Genomic DNA, 21,871 nt, shown 5'->3' with positions numbered 1-21,871 from the left:
AAAAAAAAAGATGCTGGTGACCAAAACAACCAGGAATGGAAATAATCTATTATGAAGGTCCATATGCACAACAGAATTTTGTTCTTATGAGGTATGGTCTATAAAACATATAATGAAACTAGGTAAAAAGTATAAAGTGATGAAGCTATTCTATTAAAATAACTACACCAGCTGGTGAGCTTCAGCCACAATGAGAGCAGGTGCCTCAACCTCTGTAACACAGAGGAGGCAGTAGACACCTGCCAAAACTTTGCTTCTTCTTCTCTCCCTCCTCTATTTCAACCAGATGGCACCACTGCTATCACATTTATTTCTAAAGCTGAACTCTTTGCTCAAACCTTTGCTAAAAACTCTACCTTGGACAATTCTGGGCTTGTTCCTCCCTCTCCTCCACCCTCTGACTACTTCATGCTACCTATTAAAATTCTTTGCAATGATATTTTCTATGCCCTCGCTGGCCTAAACCCTCGGAAGGCTTATGGACCTGATGGGGTCCCTCCTATTGTTCTCCGAAACTGTGCCTCTGTACTTGCACCTTGCCTAGTCAAACTCTTTCAGCTCTGTCTGTCAACATCTACCTTTCTTTCTTGCTGGAAGTTTGCCTACATTCAACCTGTTCCTAAAAAGGGTGACTGTTCTAATCCCTCAAACTACCATCCTATTGCTTTAATTTCCTGCCTATCTAAGGTTTTTGAATCTATCCTCAACAGGAAGATTCTTAAACATCTATCACTTCACAACCTTCTATCTGATCGCCAGTATGGGTTTCATCAAGGCTGCTCTACTGGTGATCTTCTGGCTTTCCTTACTGAGTCTTGGTCATCCTCTTTTAGTGATTTTGGTGAAACTTTTGCTGTTGCCTTGGACATATCAAAAGCTTCTGATAGAGCCTGGCACAAAGCTTTGATTTCTAAACTACCCTACTACGGTTTCTATCCTTCTCTCTGTAACTTCATGTCAAGTTTCCTTTCTGACTGTTCTATTGCTGCTGTGGTAGACGGTCACTGTTCTTCTCCTAAATCTATTAACAGTGGTGTTCCTCAGGGTTCTGTCCTGTCACCCACTCTCTTCTTATTATTCATTAATGATTTTCTAAACCAAACTTCTTGTCCTATCCACTCCTACGCTGATGATACTTTTCCACGTCTTTTGATAGACATCCAACCCTTCAGGAGGTAAACATTTCACGCAGGGAAGCCACAGAACGCTTGACTTCTGATCTTTCTAAAATTTCTGATTGGGGCAGAGGAAACTTGGTATTGTTCAATGCCTCAAAAACTCAATTCCTCCATCTATCAACTCGACACAACCTTCCAGACAACTATCCCCTCTTCTTCAATGACACTCAACTGTCCCCCTCTTCTACACTGAACATCCTCGGTCTGTCCTTTACTTATAATCTGAACTGGAACCTTCACATCTCATCTCTAGCTAAAACAGCTTCTATAAAGTTAGGCATTCTGAGACGTCTCCACCAGTTTTTCTCACCCCCCCCAGCTGCTAACTCTGTACAAGGGCCTTATCCGTCCATGTATGGAGTATGCTTCACATGTCTGGAGGGGTTCCACTCATACTGCTCTTTTAGACAGGGTAGAATCAAAAGCTTTTCGTCTCATCAACTCCTCTCCTCTAACTAACTGTCTTCAGCCTCTCTCTCACTGCCGCAATGTTGCATCTCTAACTGTCTTCTACCGCTATTTTCATGCTAACTGCTCTTCTGATCTTGCTAACTGCATGCCTTCCCTCCTCCTGCGGCCTCTCTGCACAAGACTTTCTTCTTTCTCTCACCCCTATTCTGTCCACCTCTCTAACACAAGAGTTAACCAGTATTCTCAATCATTCATCCCTTTCTCTGGTAAACTTTGGAACTCCCTGCCTGCTTCTGTATTTCCACCTTCCTATGACTTGAATTCCTTCAAGATGGAGGTTTCAAGACACTTATTCATCAATTTTTGACTACTGCTTTGACCCTTTTATGGGACTGGCATTTCAGTGGGCATATTTTTTTATTGGATTTTTGTTGCCCTTGGCCAGTGTCCTTCCTACATAAAAAAAAAAAAAAAAAACACAACAATCAGATGACAGCCAGATTGGGCTACTGGTAACTTTCTTGTTAAGCTTGGTACTGTGGAAAAACAAATTATTTCCTACCACTGCAATACAATTCTGATAATTCTCTCTTGGATTTTTCAGTAATCTGGTTGAGCTTTAACTATTTTGTATTTCATTTAAATTTTTGCAAATCTCAATCTAAGTGACCACTTGTAATATAATCATATCATTATATTATCATACTGGTTTATTGTGCTAATTTTTACATGTGAAACAGTGTAGCAGCATGCAAGACCTGGGCTGGTGTGGCACTGGCTACCACAGCCACAGCCTCAAGTCCAGCAGATTGCACGTAGTGGGCATACTGAGCATTGAGGAGGGGAGACATCTGCTCCTGATTATACAGGTCATGCTGAATACCAAAATGTAGCCTACCACCAAATTGTGCTACAAGAAGTTTCAGGTTGTGCCAACCAACCAACTGCAGAAAACAGTCACTATACCTGAAAGCACATGTGAGGCACTGAACTTAAAGCACGTAGATACATATCTCTAAATTAAATTTCAAGATTATTGCATCCTATTACCATTCCTCTATTAGCAATAAAAATTTTATCAATCTTTTTCAGTGTGCATGAAGCTTAGTCACATTGCTGGAGGTAGATGAGATCAATTTCTAATATATGAGCCCAATGAGAAGTTAATGACAATTTACCAGGGCAGTGACCATGGCCGAAGATAAGTGGATATCACAGGAAAAATAAAGCAGGCATAGGAAAAAGATAATTCTCTCTCTTATTGTACATACATACATACATTAACAAAAAATGGGGATAGCCAAGCCAAGCTACACAACTTTCACATTCACCCCTCTCTCGTAGCCCTGACGGAGAAGAGAAAGTACTCCTGCCTTCTCTTTAGGAGGATCAGTTGCACACCTTGGATAGTTTGGTCCAGAACAAGACTCCTTCATAACAAGTACTCTCCCCTACCATACCCAATTGCTCCACACCTGTGTGTGACCATTAATTTGTGGTGGCTCCCTCATCTCTCCCTCATTATCTCTCGTAAATATTTCATAGAACTCTTTTGTCATTGCTTCAGCCAATAACTTGCCAATTGCCTTGCCAGGACAGAAAACCACAAAAGAAAAACTTTCCAGCACAGTCTCCAGACATAACTGCATGAGGTGGTCATGGTCTCCCATAAAAAATAAATGTTGTTGGTGAAAGCATATATGTACAAGGCCAAAACTTTCCTGCACAAATATACTGACAAACGTGGTGATTCCAGGAGAAAATATGTCCCTTCTACCATCATGACATTATAACACAACAGGAAAAAACAGAGTATCAACTTGTGGGCCCAGTTTTGTCTTGTTGGAAATCTGATAGGGGTTGTGTGGGCTGTGGTGACACAGCATTTAGTGCCCTGAAGGTGCTGGCTACAGACACATTATTTGCTTAAATTCTGGTGAATTGTCTTCTGGAGGAAGAACCTGGTGTGTCTGATTATCTTGAAGGCCAAGCCTGGGTCTTGGGAACTACTCAGGAGGTCTGCTAGTGATGACATGTGGATATGGAGTGATACAGGTCAGTGGAGGAGAGCAATGTGGTGGGAGTGGTGGGAAAGCAGTGTAGCAGCAGGTGTTCTGGGGTGTTTGGCTGTGCTGGGTTCCAGGGGCAGTGAGGGTGTCTGTCAACCTCAGCTTGTGCATGTAGGCATACTGGTTAACTCCTGCATTAGAAAGGTGGACAAAATAGGGGTGAGAGAAAGATGAAAGTCTCGTGCAGTGAGGTCATGGGAGGAGGGGAGGCATACAGTTAGTAAGATCAGAAGAGCTGTTAGCATAAAAATAACAGTAGAAGATAGCAAGAGATGCAACATTGTGGCAATGAGAGAAAGGCTGAAGACAATCAGGTAGAGGAGAGAAGTTGTTAAGATGAAAATTTTTGATTCCACCCAGTCAAAAAGGGTAGTATGAGTGGAATCCCCCCCCCTACATGTGAAGCATATCCATACATGGATGGATAAGGCCCCTGTACAAAGTTAGCAGATGGGGGGCTGAGAAAAATTGGTGGAGATGACTCAAAATGTCTGACTTCCTAGAAGTTGTTTTAACTAGAGATGAGGTGTGAAATTTATAGTTTATATTATAAGTAAAGGACAGACTGAGGATGTTCATTGCAGAAGAGGGGTACAGTTACAATGTCACTGAAGAAGAGGGAATAATTATCTGGAAGGTTATATTGAGTTGATGGAGAGAAGAATTGAGCTTTTGAAGCATTGAACAATAATAAGCTTGCTCTGCTCCAATCAGAAATTTTAAAAAGATCAGAATTTAGGCACTCTGTGGCTTCCCTGTGTGGGCTGTTTAATTCCTGAAGGGTTGGACATTTAAGAAAAGACAGGGAAAAGTGCAGGGTGGTATCATCAGCATAAGAGTAGATAGGACAAGAAGTTTAATTTAGAAGATCATTGATGATTAATAGAGTGATTGACAGGAGGAACTCCAGCATTAATAGACTTAGAAGAAAAACAGTGATCGTCTACCACAGCAACAATAAAAGGTCAGACAGGTAACTTGAGATGAGGTTACAGAGAAAAGGATAAAAGTTGTAGGGGGATAATTTTGAAATCAAAGCTTTGTGCCAGACTCTATCAAAAGCCTTTGATATGTTTAAGGAAACAGCAAAAGTTTCACCAAAATCCCCAAGATTCAGTAAAGAAAGCCAGAAGATCACCAGTAGAGTGGCTCTGAGGAAACTCATACTGGTGATCAGAAATAAGGTTGTGACGTGATAGATACTTAAGAATCTTCCTGTTGAGAATAGATTAAAAAACTTTAGAGGAGCAGGAAATTAAAGCAACAGGATGGTAGTCTGAGGGATTAGAGTGGTCACCCTTTTAGGAACAGGCTGAATGTAGGTAAATTTCCAGCAAGAAGGAATGACCTCCCAGACAACTATCCCCTCTTCTTCAATGACACTCAATTGTCTCCCTCTTCTACACTGAACATCCTCGATCTGTCCTTTACTTATAATCTGAACTGGAAACTTCACATCTCATCTCTAGCTAAAACAGCTTCTATGAAGTTAGGTGTTCTGAGACGTCTCCGCCATTTTTTCTCATCCCCCCACCTGCTAACTCTGTACAAGGGCCTTATCCGTCCATGTATGGGGTATGGCTCACATATCTGGGGGTTCCACTCATACTGCTCTTCTAGACAGGGTGGAATCAACAGCTTTTTGTCTCATCAACTCCTCTCCTCTAACTGACTGTCTTTAGCCTCTCTCTCACTGCCGCAATGTTGCATCTCTAACTGTCTTCTACCGCTATTTTCATGCTAACTGCTCTTCTGATCTTGCTATCTGCATGCCTCCCCTCCTCCCGCGGCCTCGCTGCACAAGACTCTTCTTTCTCTCACCCCTATTCTGTTCATCTCTCTAACGCAAGAGTTAACCAGTATTCTCAGTCATTCATCCCTTTTTCTGGTAAAGTCTGGAACTGCCTGCCTGCTTCTGTATTTCTAGCTTCCTATGACTTGAATTCCTTCAAGATGGAGGTTTCAAGTCACTTATTCATCAATTATTGACTACAGGTTTGACCCTTTTATGGGACTGGCATTTCAGTGGGTATTTTTTTTTTATTGGATTTTTGTTGCCCTTGGCCAGTGTCCTTCCTACATAAAAAAAAAAAAAATAAATAAATAAAATCCTAAAACAAGCGAAATCAGAATTAGTCAAACGTCTGACTTTATTGTTCAATAAATCCCTGCAGTCCGTGCTCCCACCTTGCTTAGTCAAACTCTTCCAATTCCGTCTGTCAACATCTAACTTTCTTTGTGGAAGTTTGCCCACATTCAGCCTGTTCCTAAAAAGGGTGACCATTCTAATTCCTCAAACTACCGTCCTATTGCTTTGATTTCCTGGTTATCTAAAGCTTTGCAATATATCCTCAACAGGAAGATTCTGAAACATCAATCACTTCACAGCCTTCTATCTGATCGTCAGTATGGGTTCCGTGGAGGCCACTCTACTGGTGATCTTCTGACTTTCCTTACTGAGTCTTGTTCATCCTCTTTTAGGGATTCTGGTGAAACTTCTGCTTTTTGCCTTAGACATATCAAAAGCTTTTGATAGAGTCTGGCACAATTAAAGCTTTGATTTCCAAACTTCCCTCCTACGGCTTCTATTCTTCCTTTGTGACCGTTCTACGGTCACTGTGATAGATGATCACTGTTCTCCTAAATCTTTTAACAGTGTTGTTCCTCAAGGTTCTGTCCTGTTACCCACTCTCTTACTATTTGTAATAGCGACCACCGCGCAATCACCTTTGTCATAAACTTCTTGGCTAACGAATCAAATAAAAGAAAAAAAAAAAAAAAAAGTCCCTGACTATAGAAAAGCATATTTTTGCAAACTCAGATCAGTGCTTAACCAAAACGACTGGTGTTACGTACCACCACAGATATTAATTTTCAATGGAAAATTTTCACTGATAAATATTAAAAAGCTGTGCAAGAATGCCGGCCTGTGAAAAATCGTTATCAAAACGTTAATCAAAACGTTAAGCCTAAGTGGTGGAACAAACAAATTTTCGAAGGCCTGCTCGCCAAGTTTAAATCCTGCATTGATAACAAAGAGGTTGATCAAAGAGAGCAAAAGAACATATATGTATGTATATATATATATATATATATATATATATATATATATATATATATATATATATATATATATATATATATATATATATATATATATATATATATATATATATATATATATATATATATATATATATATATATATATATATATATATATATATATATATATAATAATTTTATTTTTATTTTTTTATTTTTTTCCCTCCATAGAAATATTCTCATTTTGCTTTGTTAATTTCAAGAGATAATACTACAAAATCATAATGTGTTGAGGTCGGCAGGTATACTCATCACTATTTTTAAATACGGCACGTTACAGATTTATAACCCATTTGATTTAGACACAAAAATATAAGAAATACGATTGTACTATGTACTTAATATGACCAAATATTCTCAGTGATATCGTGATATACGAGTAATTGATATAGTCATTGCGAGAGTGGTCGCAGTCGTTGAAACCAAAACAAACTTCTCTCAGATGTCACAAGAATTTGCAACCACGCCATCAGCGTGTTGTGCAACTCTTTATTCAAATAGAGATGACCATAAATTTCTTAATGATGCTGAGGTGAAGAAGTGGTTGACAGCTACTGTCAGAGAGACAAGTGGCGTCCAGTACAGCTAACCGAGTGTGTCACAGGTTCAACTAGGCCGTTTAGGCACATTCACTAGCGTCCTGCAGTACATGTGGTGTTTGTTTTGATTTCACGCGCAGCGACCATTCTCAACAAGTTAGTCGAGTCGCCAATTTCCAATTAAAAATTAATATTTCCTTATATTACGAAGTTGTTCTATGTCATCTAGTATTTTCATTTGTATGTTTATGTTGCTTATGATTTATGCTGTCTGCATTAATATGTTTCATATGAACTGTGTACCAGATTAGAAAAGAAAAAAAAAAAAAAAAACTGTGGAAGACCTAATATTTCATATGCACCAGAAAAGTGACTCTAATATATGCTTTCCTGGATACAGTAAGGCTTTACCTCTGTTACTACTCAGAAATAATGGTTCATTTGTTTATTTCTTTATTTATCTTAATACGCTAAATACATTAATATGTACATAGAATGGCTCTTAAAAAAATTGAAATTGCTTGTAACTTGAGCTCATTGCTGCCATTTGGTGACTGCTACTTCTCAGAAATTTACTATTACTTTTTCTGTAGAATTATTTCCACTCCCTAAAACCGTACACATCAGCAAATTTAGAAATTACTGATATCTAGTTTTTAGTATTTAGGTGTCTGTTAGTTCAGGTTTCGTTAAGTTTTAAAATATTTTCCAAATTAGATTATTAGGTAACAGGAAGCTGCGTGGCAGTTGCAGATTATTACATAACCGATTTAAGATGAGGGCTACAAGTGGCAGACCAGGTCGTCGCGGGTCAGGCCAAATATTTCGGAAATAATTAAGAAAAAAAGATGCCTCGAAACGGTTATCATGTTAATTCAAAACACGTCGGAATTTATCAAGATTAGATAGTATAATTATGATATTAAAAGTGCGGTTTTCCAAAAAAATAATTGCTTCATTAATTACCCTCTGAAATCACATGTTGCTTTGGTTATTTTTTCATCATTGTTTCATACACATCAAAGGACACTATAATTGACCAAAACAAACTGTAATGTAGTGATAGTTGTATTAAAACTATCATTTACACAAGTCTCTCTCTCTCTCTCTCTCTCTCTCTCTCTCTCTCTCTCTCTCTCTCTCTCTCTCTCTCTCTCTCTCTCTCTCTCTCTCTCTCTCTCTCTCTCTCTCTCTCTCAAATTCAGAGCCATATTCAAACCGACAGTTGATGCATATGATACACATAAGACCTTTTCAGACTATAAATAAAAAAAAAAAATCTTACGAACTCATCATAACATTTTTGGCAGGTGTCAGCGGCAATCAAGAAGACTGGCGACGTTCGTTGTATGACACGCTGACTCTGACTGATTGTGCGTCGCAGAGATATAGTGAAGGACCTCCTTCTTCAGGTATACATGCGCACTCTCCTTATTCTTTAATTTGTGTTGTAGTTTCATTACCATTTTGTTCAAAAAGAATCTAGATAACATGTGACAGAATCGTTTTTGTTCAAAATCTGTTTCAGGCAGTGACAAAAAAGTCTGTAAAGTTTGAGATTTATGCCAAGGACATGGGTCATATTCATAATTTTACTACCATTAGCATGCACGTTTTGGCCTTTAGAAAGAAAAAAAAAAAGGGAGAGCTAAGGCTACAAGAAGAGAGTTCAATACAGAAAGCTTGTCTCTGTCTGATAAGAGAGTCGTCATCACTGAGATGGAGGAAACATCATCAACAATAAGGTCGGCATGCAGTTCTGGTGGGAGAATACGATAGAGTATATTGAATATTGGGTTATGTCATGTATCAAGAATAATCCATTAGCAATATTCCATTTTACTTATGTAGTCTCACCCTGGAAATGTAACTTATTGCATGTTTCATTAAACAAAGCTATCGAATTTCTGAAAGCTATTCCTGATTTAGTTTCTTTTCTTTACAACTCATCAGTTTGATTCCCCGAGCGCTCCTGCTGAGGGGTTCCAATTTTGTTACCGCACATCTCTACCACACCACTCCGCCTGGCCCTTGTAGGGTACAACGATGATTTGGCCAGAAGCATCTATTGGTGTACAACGCATATAAATATTGCAATTTCAGTCTCGAAAATATTTCTCAGTACGGAACTTCTGACGACGCAGCTTTCTTATTTTAATATATTCCTTTGTCAGACCCATCGTTTTGCCTTATTTTGCATGTTTCGACTTATCTGCATGTGAACGAAGGTTTCTGCCTCGCAACTCGCGCAACTATCGCCTTATCCAAACACTGAGATAACACCACAGACGTCAAGTACTTTAAAATCTTTCTTCCTATCTCAATCGATTGGAGACTCTTTTATAGTAAAGTGACACACTTCTGGTTTAACAGTATCGGTGGTCTGGAAAGCCGCATGTTATCCCATGTGTGGTTGTATGGGGGAATAAAATGGGTCACAACTGAGTGTGCCTTTGGGCAGCGGGACCAAGGCACGCTGGTTCTACCCGTTGTAAAGTTCGTCCATATTGGATCAGTGATCTTAAGCAAACGCCAGGGTGTGTATGCAGGCTTTTTTTTTTTTTTTTTCAAATGTTCTGTGCTTTAAGAATATGGTTTTTGTGTATTTTATTGCATGTTCTACATGCAGTATTATACGTCATAATCTTGCTAGTTGGATATCAAAATATATGGCAAGTTGTAATATATGAACCATTTCCAATCTACGTATATGATATATATTACAGTTATAAACACTCAAAAGATATTTTCACTGGAAAATAAAGGAAAACATATTTTATTTCTTTGCATCAGAGTATCAAGAAGAAAGAAGGAATAGTGTAAGTTTGTGACAGCTATATGTTGAAGAGGAATAATAAATAATAGGAGAATACCTGTTTAATAATTCACTATGTAACACAATTTTTGTCTTTGACAAGCAAGTTTTATTTTCTAACTCTTTTCATTGCAAAACGTTAGAAAATGTCCATTATTCCTGTCAAACTTTGCTCTGGTAGCTACAGGGCACGAGAAAGATTTAGGAGCTATAGTTAGCACTGAACTCTGTCGCAGGCAGCGTCTACACAAAAATCGCGAAAAAAAAAAAAAATGAAAAGGGGCTTGGGAATTTGTCCTCTTGTATTGAATTATTTTGTCCTTAAATACATTTATATGGTAAATCAATAATATTAATGCCTACAGTATTAATTAATCCTAACTTTAAATATAAAAAAAGAGGCTAAAATAATACAAATAAAAAAAAAGTTAACATTCCCTTAATATGTACGTATGTACAACTAAATGACGTTCTTGGACCTATCGGTAAATAATGCAATAACCATGTACTGCTAAGGTTTTCGCTTCGACTCCTGTGGCACCGCTATAACTACTATAACCACAACATTACACTAGAGTCTGCTTTATACATGTCTGAAATACTACTCAGATGTGATAGAGTCTACGTATCATACATTATATTATTTGAAATGCACATGAAATATCAAATAACGTACATGGCAACCTGATTTGGTTTATTTATGTATTTATTTTTTCTTTTGTTTTTATTATAGAGTTTCTATTCGAATTACACAACACTCAGACTACATGCACTGAGACCACTTCACATGACGTGGCATATGTAGGGATGACGCTGGGTGCATGGGCGCGCAGTGAGCCCCTGGGAGGTCAGGCCGGCACAGTGATGGCTGTCGGGTTCCGGCTGACTGTCAACGCTGCGTGGATTGGATTCATTCCCTCCAGCCCAGTGTAAGGGCATGACGGGCTGGGCCGTCATTAGGTAAACCCAGTAACCGTGACGAAAGGCGTCTGTCCCACCGGTCCAGTAAAGGGTGTCTGCAAAGGGAGTAAGAATTATGTGTGTGCATGTGTGTGTGTGTGTGTGTGTGTGTGTGTGTGTGTGTGTGTGTGTGTGTGTGTGTGTGCAGTCTCAGATGATTGGTCCAGTGTCTATTGATCTAATGACGACTGGTCTAATGCCAACTGGTCTAATAGACCAATTGGTCTAAAGACATCTAGACTAGAACTGGTATATAGGATATATAGGACTGGTATACCTTTATTTCATTAAAAAAAAAAAATAATAATAATAATAAATAAATAAATAAATAAATAAAAAATAAAGATACCTAAAAAGACTATGAAAAAAATCTTCAATCTTCTTACATTAAAGTACAAACATAGTAGTATGACTTAATCTCATTAAAATATATCAAAAATTCCTAAAAGTATTTTGAAAAATAATCTTATTAAAATATATTAAAAATTCCTAAAAGTATTTTGAAAAATTAAACACGATGTACAATATTTTCCACTTCGGACTAAAACTTTAAATTATGAGCCAGTGCTCGGAGACACTCTAAAACATCATTATTGTCTTTCTCGTTAAACACAGTTAAGATTCTTTGTTCATGTTTAATGTGTTTTCTCTTTAGCTTAATGCTAGACTCTCCTCGAACGATGCATTCAATCTGTTCTTCCACATTCTTTTGTTCCTTTTGCATTTCGTTAATAAGTTTGAAAATTCCGATATGTACAGAACCTTGTAATACCTCTGATCGCCGATGTCATGCTTCTACTTTATTTCGAGTTCTTGGTATACCAAGTTCTATCCTGTCGTGTAATGAACATAATGACGGTGAAAAAAAGGGGGAGGAGATCGTATTTCTTGACCTCGTAATATTCTCAGAATTTTTCCCCTAACTTAATTTTCGTCGAAATAATTGATAACAGAAATGCCTTCATCTGGAATTGTGTCCTTGAGTTCTAGCCATGCATCCTCGATTTCACTGGCAGGTAGGAAGGCTGGTGCTGCCATCTGGCGTATCTTCATCATTGGCATATAAGGTTTTCAATCCAGACGAAGTTATTTTTCTATAGATACTTTGTCCCAAATGAAAGAAGCAACACCTTTTAGCTGTTTCCAAGAATTGGATTTAATTGCATTTATAACACCAATTTCGAAGTCGGTGATTATCATCTCAGGAGAAAAGTAGATTTAATTTTCTGCAGCATAATCAAGAAGATCACAAAATAATTGGATATAGCATTCTGTTTTTTTTTTTTTTTTTTTCCGTGACATTAGCACATTCACCAATGGCAACAAGCGACTCCTCTCATGTGGTCCAGTGGGAGCGTGAATTATGTACAGTTGCTTGAAAACTGTAGGGACGGTCTTGAATGTTCCATCAATTATCCAAAGTGGATCATTTCCAAGTTTCTTCAAATTAAAACAGTTGCTAAATAAAAGCATCTTATCATCACCAATACTGAATTCTTTTAATAAAAATTGCTCACCAGATAGTGTGTTTCGGTACTCATTTGGAATAGACAGATCATCCAAATTATTTGGCTCTACTGGTCCCTCTTTACGCATTCTGCTTATTACTTTCTTGAGAGCCTCTTTATTTCCAATAGAGGAATCCAGTGAACTACACACGTCTTGAATTATATGGAAAGGCTTGTCTCCGGTTTCAGTAGCTTTTTGTTTTATTGTATTACGACATTTCACTACATCAACTCGACTGGCTTCACCAGATCCACAAGTATGTTCACTTTCTCGTGTTACGATACGACTGTTATCTTCATAATGAGTTACTGCAGTTTCTTTACATGGTCTATTTTCGCGTCTCCAGTAAAATGTTTCTTTGCCGCTTGTTTTTGTTTTTTTTAACTCTCTTTATGCGCAGTGTTAACAAATAGCCATTTACTGCAAGCTTTTCCTTTCCTCTTTCGGAAATGACAGTTCCACACACAGTCGAATCTATGATGAAGGAGGGCTTAGACGAATAGATTAACTCTGTTATAAAAGTAAACTTCTAATAACACTTTGTGTTTTGGTGAGCGAAGGAATTTGAAGCGGTTCGAAAATTTTTAAACCCTTGCCTTTAAAGCGAATTATTCCGGGACGTTCATGAAGCAGTGAAATGAAAGTGTGTGACACCACTGGACGCATTCTCTTTCTCTCTCTCTCTCTCTCTCTCTCTCTCTCTCTCTCTCTCTCTCTCTCTCTCTCTCTCTCTCATATTAGTATAATAATAATAATAATAATAATCAAAATTTAGCGGAAGGTGTCTTGTACACTGTGTTGAAGTACCATTCCGATCAACTGATTCGTTTGAGAGATATTTGCGAAAAACAAAGCCTCACGGTCCCTAAAATCCATAGTGGACCAATTCGCATTGGACCAAGTGGTATTAAACCAATCTTCTCTTTTGACCAATCGTATTTTTTGGGCGAGGAGGTTTTAGACCAAATCGCATTGGACTAATTGGTATTAGACCAATGGTCGTTAGAACAATCGTACCTAACTCGTGTATGTTTTTGTGCGTTTGTGTTTGTGTGTGTTCTTACATAGTCATGTAATTTATCTCTAAGTTAGACTCTCTCTCTCTCTCTCTCTCTCTCTCTCTCTCTCTCTCCACACACAGACACACACACACACACACACACACACACACACACTATAGAAAAATAAATATTTAGAGTAATATTATGAGCTTGATAAAAATGAAAATTACATTGTGAGGTTTACCTTAACAATACATTTCTCTTGATTTTGTCTTGCTTGTTTCACGTCGATTACATACATTAAGGCTGAAATTTTATCTTGGAGACAGTGGCTATGAATTAAATCGCGGAGGCAAACGTAGATGATCCGGCTGCTAACTTGGATGGTGAGGATTTTCCATTATCCAGTGTTATGTTAGACGAATATCACAGAGGTCATATTAAATCAATTACTAAAGCAAAAGGAAACATTGTCGTTGCACTGTTTCCTAATGTACTAAACCAGTGATCCTTAAGCCACCCAAGCACCCCCATCCCCATCCACATTGTGTAATCATAAAAGGATCCCAAAATGCTGGCTAATTTGTTCCTGTATCTCGGTAATCTTCATCATACCATAGGAAGGGGGAAATAAATTAAACAAAGTTTACCATTGAAAAAGATGGAAGAGAAAACGTACTGGCTAACTTTTACTTTGGAGAGATGGATAATATGGGACTGAAAGTAGAAAGTCTAGTGCAGTGAAGCCATTTAAGGCAAGTATTTATGTAGCAAATTAAGAAAGGTATTAAACATTGAAATGGTGCTGTAGGATAGCAAGATATACAACTTTGTGAAAGAGTATAAGAAATTAGGGCAATCAGTGAAATGAAAGTAGAACACGAGACGAAAACCTTTTGGCTCCATCCTGCTTCATAAGATTGTGTGAATGGAGCTCTTATATATTTTGAATCCCTACTCGTTATATGAAAGGATAAAGTTCCTGTAAAGAGTTAACACATTTGAGAACTGACAGAGATGACATAGAGCATATTATGATTTCATGGAAGTTGTTTTACCAAAAAAATAAAGTATTAAATTTCCATTTGATAATGATAATGATAATGATAATGATAATGATATCTTTATTGGCTTGTGTATAATAATTAATAAGTACTGATTACGTTTAAAAAACAATATACCGCAATATCTAAACCTAGGTCTGTTGAGCCTAAGCTCTTTTACAGACCTGTAATTTCTATATATATATTAATCATTCTACTCAGCGCTATTGAACATTGTACTAGTTTAGATATTTAAAACGAAAATAATTAATGAAAGCATTACCAAAGAGGTTTTAAGTAAAGGGTAGTGCAAGTATGTTCAATGTAGGGGATGGAGAACTGTCATTGCAGAAGCGGATGGTTGTCCGAAAGGTTAATTGTGTCGAGTGGATAGATGAAGGGAATTAGTTTCTTCAGGCACTGAAGAACACAACCTTTGTTCTGCCTCATTCAGAAATTATAGAAACATCAGAAGTTACGAAGTCGGTGAATAACTTGCGTTAATTGCTTCATTTTTGTTGATTTAGAAGTCTGTCAAAGGACGCTCAGAAATGCTTGGTAGACTCGCAGCATTTGATTGGATAAGGCAAGATGTTAGGTAAAGTATAATGATCGTCTACCACTGCTGCGATAAATCAGCCGGAAGGGAAACGAGATAAAGACGCCCAGTAAGTATAGTGATCGTCTACCACTGCTGCGATAAATCAGCCGGAAGGGAAACGAGATAAAGACGCCCAAGTAAGATGGTAGAGCAGGGTTATCTATCGAAGGATCTTGTATTTTATCCCAGATATCCAGAGAAGACTAAGGATCGATCCTTTGGCCAGGAAATGAGAGTGCCTATACCTATAGAATCATTCTGATAAGTCAAGGAACGATTGTTAACTCTGGTCTCAGTTTTAGTAACACCTTTTAGTTATAAAGCCTCTTCCTAAAGGCGGGTTTACACGACGCAATTCGCGCTGGTTTTAGCCGGGAATATGCAGCCGGGAACGAAATGCAACCGGGATTTGCTGAATTGCCGGCCCAGCTGGGAAACCGCTCTGTCAGTCTGAATCGGTTGCCTTCACGGCATTTTTAAAGGGTCAAATGAGAACAGCTATTATTATAATATTGAAAATGGTAAGAATATTGTTGGAAAGAGTTTTAGTACTAACCATTGACTGTACCATTATATACAATGAATAAATTAAATATTAAAACTTATTTATCAAAATTTTGGAAAATAGACTGGGAATCGGTTTGTTCACATTGTCACTGAGGAATCCAGCACATGTGTACTGTACCTGAAGGCATCATGGGCAGTAGTATGGGTATTGTTTGGAGACATGCGTCCAAAGTATACCTTTTGGAGTTGGTACATGAGAAGAAATATAAATGGGATCCCAAAGATCCCCATATATACCAGAAATAGTCTGCGAAATTTTTCGCATTCCTTCTCGCTAGCTAGGAACGAGTCCACAACCGTTTCTTATGTTTTTTTTTTTTTTTTTCTTCAAGCACAGCAAAATTGCAGCTGCAGCAACCAGCTCGTCGGAAGATGACTCTGTGTTGATGGTTTAACCCTTACACTGTCGGATTGTTTTTCAAAGCATGTAAACATAAGCGGTATTTTTATTTTCGTTATAAATTTTACTCGAATTCCACTTTTGTCAAAAGATAGCGTATGTACTCAATGCACGTGAAAAAAAAAAAAAAAAAAAAAAAAAAAAAAAAAAAATATATATATATATATATATATATATATATATATATTTATATATATATATATATATATATATATATATATATATATATATATATATATATATATATATATATATATATATATATATATATATATATATATATATATAAGCATGTGCATGTATGCATGAATATAGGATAAATCAATATGAAATATATAGATAATCGACTGGAAAAGAGTAACTGGCAACTCGACACAGTTGTCGCCCAAAGGAAGGCAGTGATTGGCTACTTTATTATGAAGTGTTTCTCATGGTGTAAATTTCTGACCGTGTGTAATTTTTCCTCTCTATATAAATGCGGTATACAAATCTCGTTGAATCTTTTTTTATTACTTGAGGATTGAGGTGAATGTTGGAGAAATTATGAATGTTCAGTGTGAGCGACACGCGCTTTACCATTATTTACCACGGTAACAGTCTTCAGAAAATATTATATTTTATGTACCATCTCAATAACACCTTATTTCAACGGAGAGAGAGAGAGAGAGAGAGAGAGAGAGAGAGAGAGAGAGAGAGAGAGAGAGAGAGAGAGAGAGAGAGAGAGAGAGAGAATAAATTTGTGTCGCTGATAGCCTATCCTTCCACGGAGTTCACGTAAGAGTGCCGAGTTCCCTCCTTTCTCTCGCTTTCTCTCTCTCTCTCTCTCTCTCTCTCTCTCTCTCTCTCTCTCTCTCTCTCTCACTGATGGAAAAATTCTGGATTCCGAAAGAGAGAGAGAGAGAGAGAGAGAGAGAGAGAGAGAGAAGAGAGAGAGGAGAGAGAGAGAGGAGAGAGAGAGAGAGAAATTTTTGTGTCGCTGATAGTCTATCTTTCCAGAGTTCCCGTACGGGTGGCCTTTTTTTTCCGCCCCCCCCCCTCTCTCTCTCCTTCTCTCTCTCTCTCATCTCTCTCTCTCTCTCTCTCTCTCTCTCTCTCTCTCTCTCTCTCTCTCTCTCTCTCCTCTCTCTCTCTCTCTCTCTCTCGTGTAATGGGTACTGAAGTGTGTGTGTGTGTGTGTGTGTGTGTGTGTGTGTGTGTGTGTGTGTGTGATAACAAATAATAACAATAATAATAATAATAATAATAATAATAATAATAATAATAATAATAATAATAATAATAACAACAACAACAACAACAACAGCAACAACAACAACAACAGCAACAACAACAACAATAATAATAATAATAATAATTAATAATAATAATGATAATAATAATAATAATAATAATAATAATAATAATAATAATAATAATAATAATAATAACCGGAATAAATAAAAATGGAAAAACCTAAATTCTGCATAATCATTTGTTGAAGTATACTTGCATAATAAATACAATAATTTAGTTGATGGGTCAGGTATCCATTATGCATCACATCCATGGGCATGCAATCATCGTAAGAATCTTATACCTTATACAAGTCCAGGAGAGGATGAGTATGTCTTACTACACCCTTTCACATTTATCAATATACTTACAAGTGAAACAAGTGCATCAAATAACATGACAGTTATATATATATATATATATATATTATATATATATATATATATATATATATATATATATATATTAATATATATATATATATATATTATATATATATATATATATATATATATATATATATATATATATATATATATATATATATATATATATTGTTATGACCGTCAGACATTACTCTATAAATTATGTAGCCTAGTTTAAGTGTTTATTGCTTTGTCCTGAGGACAATGTCTATTTTTTTTTTTTTTATCACTGTAATACTCCCAGGACAACCTTTCCATTATTTGTGTCATTGTTATACATTCCAGTGTATCTTATTTTAAGTATGTATTATTATATGTTCGTGTATATTTATGTACATGAGTGAGGGTTTAGCGGTCTTGGAAGCTTTTTAGAGCAATTGCGTCAGCCCTGGTGGTGGGTATCGTGCCGCTACCAGTGAAATCGTCTCCCGCGTGCGCCATTTTGATGGCTTTCTCAGAGCGCCGCAGCCAGTCTCAGCTCAGGTGGGTAGACCGCTTTGAGACCTCCTGACGTCCACACCATGCGCTTTCTCCTTCTGATGGCTGAGTATAATTATCCTTTGTTCCTGATTGCTGGAGCTCTGTCTCTTACGCATATTTGTTGCCATTGTGTATTTTGAATTTTTAGTGAACTTGAAGGTGATGTATTATCTGTGTGTTACTGAGATATTATTCTGGAGCGGTGTGTGTATACCTGCTCGCTTTAGCGGTGTGATTAAAAGTGAGGTTTTCATGTGTTAACGAGTTTACGAGAGGCATAGCAATCATATTACTCTGGTGTATCAGTGACTTATCTTGTATTGTGTATTTTGCTGTAGGAGTGGATGTCGTGGGAAGTGTGTGGTCACTTTTCATAATAATTTTGCCTATGAAAGTATTAAGTCTTTGTCTCTGATAAATATTGTTACTGTTGGAAGTGTATTATCTTATGAATTGTGTTGCTTTGATTAATTGACAATAACTATAATTGCATAACTATTCATGAACCTAGATTTCTCCATATTGTCACTAAATTTAACTTCTTATGCATTTTTGTCAATAAACCTTGTTAAGTTTTATTACTCCCTTTTCTTAAGGACCCCCCTTTTAGTTCTTAATTTCTTTACTCCCTTGAGTGAGACCCTTTAGCGGAAACTTGCGGACGTAGCCTCATCCGTTATTCACTGAAATATCACATCCTAGAAAGAATAATTAAATTCCTGATTGACCGTTTACCCAGTCCATTGTGGGGACCTTGTTGGGTTCATCTCAGGGATGTAACAATATATATATATATATATATATATATATATATATATATATATATATATATATATATATATATATATATATATATATATATATATATATATATATATATATATATATATATATATATATATATATATATATATATATATATATATATATATATATATATATATATATATATATATATATATATATATATATATATATATATATATATATATATATATATATATATATATATATATATATATATATATATATATATATATATATATATATATATATATATATATATATATATATATATATATATATATATATAAGTTTGTGTGTGTGTGTGTGTGTGTGTGTGTGTGTGTAAGTGTCATGTTATTTGATGCACTTGTTTCACTTGTAAGTATATTAAGAACATAAGAAATAAGGGAAGCTGCAAGAAGCGACCAGGCTTACACGTGGCAGTCCCTGTATGAAATATACCTATCTATTTCCATCTATTATCCCCATCCATAAACCTTTCTAATCTTCTCCTTAAAGCTCTCTAGTGTCCTAGCACTAACAACATGATTACTGAGTCCGTTCCACTCATCCACCACTCTATTTGAGAACCAATTTTTTCCTATCTCCTTCCTAAACCTAAATTTTTCAAGCTTGAACCTGTTATTTCTTGTTCTACCCTGGTTGCTGATCCTAAGAATTTTGCCTACATCCCCCTTGTTGATAACCCTTATACCACTTAAAGACTTCTATCAGGTCCCCTCTTAACCTACGTCTGTCTAAAGAATGTAAATTTAACAACTTCAATCTCGCCTCGTAAGGAATACTCCTCATCCCCTGTATCCTTTTAGTCATTCTCCTCTGTACTGATTCTAAGAGACCTATATCTTTTCTGTAATGTGGGGACCAGAACTGCACAGCGTAGTCTAGGTGAGATCTGACCAGCGCCAAGTATAACTTTAATATTACTTCCGGCCGTTCTACTTTTAACACTCCTAAAAATTAATCCTAGTACCCTATTTGCCCCTGTTTCTGGCTTCTATGTATTGGTTTCCCTAGACGGAGTTCAGAGTTAACTATAACCTTCTAAATCTTTCTCGTACCCTGTACCTACCAGAGTTTGGTTGTTTAATATGTACCTATTGTGTGGGTTTCCTCTACCTACGCTAAGTACTTTGCATTTATTGATATTAAATTGCATTTGCCATCTATCCGTCCATTCATTCATTCTATCTAAAGTTGCCTGCAAGGCGATGGTATCCGATTCTGACCTAATTAATCTACCTATCTTCGTGTCATCCGCAAATTTACTAAAATCACTACTAATTCCACTATCCAAGTCATTGATATATATTAGAAATAACAATGGCCCTAATACTGATCCCTGTGGCACCCCACTAACTACATGGCCCCGCTCAGATTTCGAGCGCTTTATTACAACTCTTTGTCGCCTGTCACTAAGCCATGACCCTATCCAGCCTAACACCTTCCCATCTATCCCGTGGGCCCTAACCTTTCTTAGGAGCCTTTGATGGGGGTACCTTGTCAAATGCTTTACTAAAAAGTCTAGATATAAGATATCATAACTATCACCATTATCTACTGCCTCGTACACTTTCCTGTAAATAACTTAACAGGTTTGTCAGGCAAGACTTCCCCTTCGTGAAGCCATGCTGTGACTGATTTATCAAGTTATGTTTGTCTAAATGTTCCCTAATGTTCCTCGCTATTATTGACTCTAATATTTTACCTACAACTGAAGTTAAGCTGACAGGTCTATAGTTAGACGCTAAAGTTTTATCTCCTTTCTTAAAGATGGGTACTACATTAGCCTGCCTCCACTTAAAGATGTGTACTACATTAGCCTGCCTCCACATTACTGGTACCTCACCCGACTCCAGTGATTTCCTAAAGACAGAAACTAAACGGCTCACTAATAATCTCTGCATTCCTTAAGTACTCTGGGGATATATTTCATCTGGTCCTGGCGTTTTGAACTTTTTTAGCCTATCTATCTCCTATTCCACTATCTCCCTTAGTTATGGAAAATATCTGTCAGCTTCTCATTCTCATTCTCATTGATAAATGTGAAAGGGTGTAGTAAGACATACTCATCCTTTCCTGGACTTGTATATAGGTATAAGATTCTTACGATGATTGCATGCCATGGATGTGATGCATATTGGATACCTGACCCATCAACTAAATTATTGTATTTATTATGCAAGTATACTTCAACAAATGATTATGCAAATTTTAGTTTTTTCATTTTATTCATTTTGGGTTATTATTATTATTATTATTATTATTATTATTATTAGTAGTTGTTGTTGGTTGTGGTTGTTGTTGTTGTTGTTGTTGTTGGTGGTTGTGTTCTTGCTATTAGTATTATTATTATTATTATTATTATTATTATTATTATTATTTATTATTATTATTATTATTATTATTATTATTGGTTATCACACACACACAACACACTTCAGTACCCATTACACGAGAGAGAGAGAGAGAGAGAGAGGAGAGAGAGAGAGAGAGAGAGGAGAGATGAGAGAACAGGGCACCCACCGGTACGGGGACTCTGGAAGGATAGGCTATCAGCGACACAATTTTTGTTTTTTTTTTTGTCTCTTTCTCTCTCTCTCTCTCTCTCTCTCTCTCTCCTCCTCTTCCTCTCTCTCTCTCTCTCTCCTCTCTCGATATCCAGAATTTTTCCATCGATGAGAGAGAGA

At 36.8% G+C, this 21,871-nt stretch overlaps 1 protein-coding gene across 2 annotated transcripts in view; it reads right to left on the bottom strand.

Annotated features, from left to right (window-relative positions):
* Positions 1-10,165: 10,165 nt before the first annotated feature.
* Positions 10,166-21,871, bottom strand: part of LOC135106449 (uncharacterized) — a 44,709-nt gene continuing 33,003 nt past the window's right edge. For both annotated transcript variants that reach the window (XM_064015458.1, XM_064015459.1), the window contains one exon: positions 10,166-11,132. In XM_064015458.1, the coding sequence (XP_063871528.1) occupies positions 10,900-11,132 (233 nt within the window). In that variant the 3' untranslated portion in view covers positions 10,166-10,899. The remainder of the gene's footprint in view (positions 11,133-21,871) is intronic.

This window comes from Scylla paramamosain, chromosome 13 (assembly GCF_035594125.1).
Source record: "Scylla paramamosain isolate STU-SP2022 chromosome 13, ASM3559412v1, whole genome shotgun sequence".
Classification (NCBI taxonomy): Eukaryota; Metazoa; Arthropoda; class Malacostraca; order Decapoda; family Portunidae; genus Scylla; species Scylla paramamosain.
The sequence above is the reverse complement of the archived record's forward strand: the minus strand, read 5'-3'. Positions and strand labels throughout refer to the sequence as shown.